The 8,743-nt window shown below is 55.1% G+C and overlaps 1 protein-coding gene across 1 annotated transcript in view; it reads right to left on the reverse strand.

The window, feature by feature from the left end:
* Positions 1-8,743, reverse strand: part of RPTOR (regulatory associated protein of MTOR complex 1) — a 393,373-nt gene that overhangs the window by 46,112 nt on the left and 338,518 nt on the right. The window contains exon 21 of the mRNA XM_006145668.2: positions 6,840-6,958. Within this exon, the coding sequence (XP_006145730.1) occupies positions 6,840-6,958 (119 nt within the window). The remainder of the gene's footprint in view (positions 1-6,839; positions 6,959-8,743) is intronic.

Genomic DNA, 8,743 nt, shown 5'->3' on the forward strand with positions numbered 1-8,743 from the left:
AATGGGACTCACGTTCAGCCCAACCGTGCCAGCCCACAGGGAAATGCGGTGTTTGCCAGGGCAGTGGGGCGCTGCAGTCCCCAGGCAGGGCACTGGGCATCTTCGTCTGGACAGGCTTTCCAAGGGTGCCCCTGCGTCCGGCCCAGTGCAGCCAGGGGCCAGTGTGTGCACCACAGCTGTGAGCCTGTTCCCCTAGTCCTGCCAGGCTGTGCTACTCCAAGTCCGTGCCCTCCTCACCTCTGCCGGGTCTGCAGCCATGCGAGAGCAGGTGCTGAAGGCCTTCCCAGTTCCGGCAGGGCACTGCCAAATGGTTTTCTTCAGCACTGCTGGAATTCTGGGTGCCCGGGGATGGGTCTCCTGACTGGTCCGAGCAGCCCCTCTAGGAGTACAGTGCTTGCTCCCGGAGGGCACGGAGCATGCGCAGGCCTTGGGTGGGAGGGCGGTCGGCACCTCTGGGCCACTGCCACCCCTGAAGTCAGATAGGGCGGGGCCCTTTGCTGAGGCTCCTGGGGCCGTGCCTCCTTGAGGTGGTGCATGAACTGGCCGAGGCCAGAGAGCCAATGGGGATGGAGCCGACAGAGGCTACAGAGTGGCCCTAGGGGGACGGTGCAGTGCAAAGCCCTGTGAGGGGCAACTACTATGCGGTTAGCCAGCCGGGACCGTGCCACACCCCGGGCTGCGAGGGCTGGAAGCCAGGTGTCCAAGGTACCTGCGGAGACTCCCACCTCGGCTGTGCGGCTCTGCTCTGGCCAGGGGCGGACCATATGCTGGCTGAGCTGAGAAATCCTAAGTTCGGGAGCAGGACGGGACACAGGGCAGAGATGAGCATGACCGGCACCACGCTGTTCAGAGACCCTGGCGATGTGATCGTCAGAGCAACAGGTGCAGGGAGCCCACGCTGGGGGAGTGAGCTGAATGCTCAGGTGAGCAGCTCTTGGCCTCATTTACTCTACGGGCAAGGAGGCCCTCCGTGTCAGTGACCGACGACCAGTCTGCTCGCACAATTCCTACGGTGATGCAGCAGCCAAGAATCCACGGCACAATGGCGAGGTGAGTGTCGAGACATACATTTGTGACATCTCTTATAAAGACAAAGAAGCGCCTGGGATGCCTGGACCCTGGCGTTTGGACACGTGGCTCGGCGGCACCTTAACGCACGGTGCTGGGCGTGTCCGAGGCAGAGCAGCCAGGGCCAAGGATGGGACCCGGGCTCACAGCGCGTCCACCGTGGGCGGGCTGTCCTGTGCCACAGGGAAACTGGGAGCCCCGCAGACCCAGCTGGGGCTCACATACATGGCCCGGAGCCGGAGCCCACTGCTGACGGACACAGAGCACCACAGGGGTAGCCCACAGCAGCTGGCTGTTCTGACAGGGTGGGCAAAAAGCCGCTCAGAGTTACACATCAAAAACAGTTCCATTTCTGGGACCAGCAGTTGGTGTAATGGCTATGTTGCTGCACTCCCACGTAGTCGGCCGCGGTTCAAGTCCTGGACCGGGTGGCTTAAACTTACGCCAGGTGCATGTGCGTGCCCGCCCAAGATCCTGAGAGGAGAATGGGGAAGGGATTGTGGCATGGCCATCCCCCCTGGGGGTGATTTTCGCTGTCTCTTTCTTTCTGGCAAGTGCATGTGCCCTATAGCAAAAACCTCTCTAAAAAAAATAAAAGGCTCGTTTCTCTGTAAAATCAAAGTAACCTTCTCAGCTTCCGGGCAAAAAGCCAGGCGCTCCGTGACATCAGAGTAAGAACAGAAAGGGTCTCCCCCACGGCTGCGCCGCCAAGCCAGCAGCAGGGTCCACTCACCTTCTTCTACGCCAGAGGCGACTGAGACAGAGGAAGCGCCCACTGGTGCAGCCCGCCTGGCTGTGACCGTCCCCTCCATTTCCTCACCTCGTCAGGACCCTGGGCACACGTGCACACGCAAGGGTTCCTTTACCCCGGGGGCTGAGAGCTGAACCGTGAGCAGCCACGCGGGATCCGGGGCCTCTGCGGGAGCGCAATGCTGTGCTAAGCCAGTCACAGGGCTCACTCCTCGAGGGTAGATATTTGCTAAAGGACACATGTGCTCGCTGGAGAGAGACAGAGGGAAGCCGGACTCGCCGCCCACGGGCATGGCCTGCTCAGTCCCTCTCCTCCACTCTTCTCTGGGGGCTTTGGGCCTACACAACAGACACTTTCTCTTTCTTAGGTATATGAACTGCTTATTAACAGACAAGGCTACAGACTTATTTCCTGGACAGCCCACGGGGCAGCCATGACAGCCAGCTGTCTCGGTGTCCAGCCTTGGACCCGGAGGCCCCGGAAGGGGCGCAGCCCTCAGGGCCCAGATCTGTGCCATCTAGGTCTTCTTGCAGCATGTCATCCAGACCGCCGGCCAGGACCTGCTGATTGTCCATCCCTGCCACCTTTCTGTCTGTCCAGGGACCAGTCTGAGGACTGTGCTGGCATGGACCCTGCCCAAAAGTGACCGCGCCGCCCCTCGCCCTCAGTGGGCTTCTCCTGAGCTCTTGGTGAGGTCACCATCTGCTGTCCTCAGCACACACGTGCAGACCTTGGCCTCTCACCCTAGTGGCCATGACAGCAAAAGCTATTTTCCACTGCCCACTGATGTCGGTGTTCAGAACTCTCGGAATGTGCTGGAACTTTGCAGGGATCACTAGAGACATGGCGGTGGCACGTGGGCCTCCGTGGAGGAGCACGAGGCAGCAGGTAGGCCTCCGTGGAGAAGTGAGTTTTTTACGCCTCGTGGTTCAGGATTTTAACAGTGAAGTTGGCCATGTGGGATCCAGCACCTTAATCACCATGCCACCATGGCCCACAATGTTTTCTTTTCTTTTCTTTTCAAGTATTTTTACATAACTTATTTATTTTAATTTGACCAGAGAAGGAAAAGAGAGAGAGAGTGAGTGAGCTGCCAGGCCTGGAACCACAAATGGCCATGTGGAATTCTAGTGCCCTTAGCCAACACACCACCTGCCGGACCCCACAATGTGTACTTCTACATTAAAACAGGGACCAGCAGATGGTGGAATGGCTATGTCGCTGGACCCATGGTTTGAGTCCTGTATCTGGTGGCCTAGAACTCATGGCAGGTGTTTGTGCGTGCGTGCCCAAGATCCTGAGAGGAGAATGGAGGAGAAGGGGTTGTGGTGTGGCCATCCCCCTGGGGGGTGATTTCTTGCTTTCTGTCTCCGTCTCTCTGATGAGCGCATGCACCCTACAGCAATCTCTCTTTCTCAAAAAACAAAACAAAACAAAAAAAACAAAAAAACAGAACAAAACAAAAAACCCAGAAGACAAAAAAATGAGCACACAGGCTCCATGATGCAGAGGTTCCAGGAGCTGGATCCCACAGGGTGACTACGGTTTGAACCTTGGCCTCAGTGGCTTAGAAAGCATGCTGGCGAATGTGTGTGTGTGCCCTTAACCCTGACAGGATGAGGTTCGGAGAAGGGGTTGTGGCGTGACCACGGTGCACTGAGACTGACGCACACAGACACCAGCTGCGCTGCTGTCACAGCTTGGTCCCTTGTCTGCGGTGGGTGTGACAGCCCCGTGTACACAGGCACATGTGTGTCATGCTAGACGGTCAAGCAGGCACAGAGGCCAACGCTGCTTCTCTGGGGTTCCTGGGCTGTAGTCAGGGAGCCCTGTCCCAGGGGCACAGTAAGAGAAAGGACCCATAGATGCTTCACTCCCTGTGGCGGGACGGGTGGGCCTCTGGCTCATGGCTACACGCGGTGCACGCCAGCCCAGGATCCTGGGCTAAGACCAGCACCTGACATGCGGAGCACGGAAAACGCTGCCTGTGCTCTACACGCTCGTCGCTGCTGAGAGGAACGTGGGACAGCCTGAGCTCAGGCTCTTAATGAACCTACAGCCCCGGAATCTCCAACTAGGCATTGGGATGACACTTAAAACTAACTCAGGTTGACCCTGAGTAAGGTTAGGTAAGTAAGAGCCACTGAGGGGTCGGCAGGTGGCGTGGAGGTTAAGGGCACTGGACTCCCACATGGCCAACCGCAGCTTGAGCCCCAGACCTGATGGCTTGCTTTCTCACTTTTTTTTCCTCTCTCTCTCTCACTCTGTCCCTCTCTGGTCAAATTAAAACAAACAAACAAACAAACAAATAAATAAAGTTAAATAAAATAATTCTTTAAAAAAAGCCACTGAAAAATAGTCAAAATAGGCCAAATGCTGATTTCATCACGACCAAAATACCCAAGAAGCAAAACGAACTGGGGGAAATGGCGGACCACTGAGTAGTGCTGGCCCCCAGCTGTGCCACCAGGCAGTGCAGGGTGGCCGGGCCCAGGAGGCCCTGGAGCCCCAGAAGGGAAGAGGACACGGGTACTTCTGTGGGTCACAAGCGTCGGGTGCAGGCCTCTGTGTCTTTAACACAGATTCTGAAAATGCACACTATTCACTAATGTCCATATAAAGCTTTCAAAATTAGGACCAGCAGATGGTAAAATGGCTATGTCACTGGGCTCCATGGCCGACTACGGTTCAAGTCTCGGACCCAGTAGCTTGAAACTTGCACCAGGCATGTGCGTGCGTGCCCAAGATCCCGAGAGGAGAATGAAGGAGAAGGGACCGTGGCGTGGCCCTCTCCCGGGGGGTGATTTCTCGCTTTCTATCTCTGTCTCTGTCCATTGAGTGCATGTGCTCTATAGCAGAAACCTCTCAAAAACAAAACGAAACGAAACGTGAAAACAACTTTTTAAAACCCAGTCATGAAAGCATAAGCTAGACGCAGGAGGGCTGCTCTGCTTGGAAGGGCAGGGGACGTGAGAGCCAGTTTCCCTAGCGCAGGGCGGAGGCTGCAGCTATTTTAGCTGCAACTGACCAGAACCACAGACACATCTGAGCTGCCAGACCCTGCCTCGGGGCCTGAGAGCTACGCAGGGCTCGTCTGCGGTCTCGTGAGGGTCTGCGCCTGGCCTCCACACCCCTGCTTTCCTTCCTTCCTATTCCTCTCTCCCTCAATCTCAGTCCATAACGTGTAACGAAAAATATTTTTAAACATTTTAGTTTTGAATCAATCCCATTCAAACTGGAAAAAGCAGGTGATTGGATTATTCTTAGTTTTACACTATGTAACAAGAACAATGTAATGTCCTGGCTATTTTCAGAAGACACCTGAGCAGACCGCCTGTCCCCTGAGGGTGAAGACTGCCCAGTGTGAGGTCGAAGGAGGTGTGCTGAGCAGTCGCGGTGGAGGGGGAGTCAGTTCAAGAGTCTGGGTTGTTCTGAGCTGGCCGACGGCAGTGCTATGGGGTGGGAAGAGCAAGGGCAGGCCCACAGGTCTGTGCTTCCAGGGCAGCACGTGACCCACTGGGTTTACAGCAAACCCAGAATTTACTTCTGCGTTAGCTTTACTGCTACTTTAAGAGAGGAGGTAGGTCACTACAGTGCTTTCAGTTGGGGGCACAATGAGGCTGTTACTGTTACTTGTGACTCGACCAGGAGTGAAGCAGCAGCATCTGCAGACAGTCAGGAAAAACAGGACCAAACAGAGCATAAAAGGGCGTGAACACCATGCAAACATGGCACCCACAAAAAGAAGTGGGGAGCTGCAGGAGCTTCTAGTTTGATGGGAGGCAGGACCAGGAAGACCACAGCAAATGAGAGAACTGCACTGAGGCAGGGTTGATCATTCACTTGAAAAAACAGATTAGGACTGAAAGCCACAGCTTAGGCCCTGTGACCGAGTAAGTGACGACCTGGGGAGAATGCTTCAGTTGTGGCTGGGGTCAGATGAAGACCAAGAGAGCACCAGGTCAATAGTAAAAAGGAATGAGCTTTCCCAGCAACTCCTCCGTGAGCTGTAAATTTTATAAAAAATTCACAAAAAAGGTTTAAAACACTCTAAGAAATGATGAATTGCCATGTAAATCATCCAGCTTACACAAGTCACTATAAAACCAGAGGAAGAAGAGACAACTGTTTTCAGACAGCGGACGTTGGGCACCATGGGCCTGGTATGCTGAGGAGCAAAGTGAGCGCTGCCCGAGCTTACAGCCTGAGAGCAGTTCCAGGCAGGGCTGGCTGCGGCCCAGAGAAGGGACACCCAGGTAGAGCCCAGACTCAGAGTGAAGGAGACAGAGGTCGGAGCTCCAGGGAGACAGAGGGGGCTGGGATCTGGGCAGCACAGGACTGGAGAGGACAAGGCTTCCATGGTCTGAAGGGGAGGCCCCTCGAGTCCATGCTGAGTCCCTTTCTGCTCACAGGTGGGGTGAAAAACCTGAGTCTAGGAACAGGACAAGTGGAAGTTGGGTGGCAGACCTCAGAGCTCACAGAAAGAGCTGCAAAGTGTACAGTCCCCAGAGAAGGGAAGACTAAGAACAATGACTTAAACTTCACTTACTAAATCAGAATAATGAGCAAATTAAATGCAAAAGAAGAAAGGAAGATAAAAGCAGCTATCTAGAAAATGGAAAACAGGTAAACAACAGAGAAAACCCAGTGAAATCAAAAGCTGGTTCTTTGCAAAGCTTCCTTTCGCTGGAGATGATAATGAGCAATAGAAGCCGTAAGTGGTCTCAGGCCAGGAAGGTGGGACATCACTACAGATCCTACGGCTATTAGGACGTGAAAATGGTGGCCATGCATACCCGATCACCTTGACACGGGTCAGGAAATACAGTTAGATGTGTACCAACTGGGGCTACGGCTAAATACATTGCTAGTTCAAGGTAGATTACAAAGCTCAAAATGTTTGTTGAAAGTCCATTTCACTTCATTTGTTTTCTGAACCCTACTGTAGCTCTGAATATGCCTGGGGTTGTTTGAATATTCATAACAGAATCAGAAATGCGAGTGCTTCAGTCACACGTACCTTGTAGGCGATGCTATTGAGTACTTTCATGGCCAAATCAGACACATCTGGGTAGGGATCAGCAGCCAGATGCAATAATACTCTCCAGATTTGAGTGTAAACACTATTAAATGAAACTCCTAAAAAGAGAAATGGGAGAAGTTTTAGTAGTGACTAGCCACCACTTGCATACTTTTGGATCTTTGAGCTAGCTCGGTTTTCTGAAAGCTGGTATTCAAGAGTCAGAAGTGTGGGAAGTTCCCGTTTTGTTATTCTGGTAAAGGGCTGAGAGTCAGTGATTCCAGTTGGTAAATGAAGATCACACACCAACTCCATCATGTGAGGTGGATCTTCCTGAGAGGAAAACCGGGTTAGAAAGGGCAGAGTTCTCACCTCAAAGAAATGTCTCAGCTGACCCGAGAGTATACCCAACCCTCAGAGCAGCACCTGATCCAATGTTCTCGATCTCCAGGAGACCAGTGGGTGCGTGGTGCCTGGTACCCGCACCCCTCCACGACCAGGGGCTGCGTGGTGCCAGGTATCTGCCCTCCCTCCATATTCATTGAGGGTCTTGGTGCACTGGACTTGCTAAGCTCCTCTTGCTATCCCAACCCGCGGGCCCTGCTCTGAGGTCTTCCTGCCTGTCCCTACCCGCGGGCCCTGCTCTGAGGTCTTCCTGCCTGTCCCCACCAGCGGGCCCTGCTCTGAGCTCCTCAAGAGTCACAAGAAGGGTCCTGATGGGGCTGAGAATCCCCAGGAGTGGGCCCCACATGGCCACATGTGCCAGCTGTCCCCACCATCTGTGACAGTCGCCTTTCCTGCAGATTCGGACTTTGATGTGACACCACTTGTGACTCAGCAGGGAACAAGGAAATCAGACTCGCTGTGTGACGCTGTCTCTTCTGGGCTTCGCCCCCGGAGCCCACACAGGGGAGCAGGGTATGGGGAGACCGGCAGGCAGAGGGCCAGGGGCACTGGGTGTGGCCACTGCTCCCTGAAAGTACCAGACTGGTGTTCGTGTCTACACCAAGATTAACAGAAGACCAGGATGGATAGCTGCAGGATCCACTTTCCAGAGCGATGGCCAGACTGCCCAGACCATGGACGACACAGAACCTCCTGAGCTTGTAGGGGCCCTAGGGCTGGCAGAGTGGCTGGAGAAGAGCAGTGTCCCACTTGCCCGCCTGGTCCCGGGTCTGAGGCTCCACTCGGGACAGCAGCCGAGAGCCCTTCCCAGTCTAGCATCAGCTCCCACGGCCTGGGGGCTCTATGCCCGGCGTCTTCCCTGCCCCTGGGTGGCCCTGTCTCCTCAGGGGCTACGCTCAGGGCAGCTGCTCATACCAGGACGGGGTGGCCCTCTCTGGGCAGTGTGTCTGCATGAGCCCCTCAGCAACATTCCTCAGAGCCTCTGGAAGATGCCCTCGGTGGCCCTTAATCACCGTAGTCTCACGGCCTTGGAAAGCACGGCTGTTTCTCGCTGCTTCCTGACCAAAGGAAGCAGGTGAACGGGCTGCGAGGCCTTCTCCGTGCTCGGTGACAGCTGGCCTTGCTTCCTGCCGACCGAGCCACGGCGGAACAGAGGTCCTCCTCCATGGAGCCTGGGCTGCAGGGAGCGGGCTGTGCAGGGCATGGGGGCCTGGGCCTGGGGGAGTCCTGGCGTGCTGCCTGGAGCCGTGTGCAGGCCTCGAGGAGGGCGCCTATTTTTGTGTGTCTTGCCGTCTTGCACGAAAGGGAGAGAGGACGCCTGTGGGCCGCTGTGACAACACCGAGGGAGCAGCACATGACGCCCTAGGGCCATGCTGGCTCCGAGACTGGGGCAGGGCAGGGACGCACTGCCCTGTGGGCCTTCTAGGGTCCAGGCCACGTGAAGGGTCCTGTTACTCACAGCCCTTTCTTGTTTAAAGTCAATATTTTCTTTCATTTCA

The sequence above is a fragment of the Tupaia chinensis genome, unplaced genomic scaffold (assembly GCF_000334495.1).
Source record: "Tupaia chinensis unplaced genomic scaffold, TupChi_1.0 Scaffold000159_1, whole genome shotgun sequence".
Classification (NCBI taxonomy): Eukaryota; Metazoa; Chordata; class Mammalia; order Scandentia; family Tupaiidae; genus Tupaia; species Tupaia belangeri.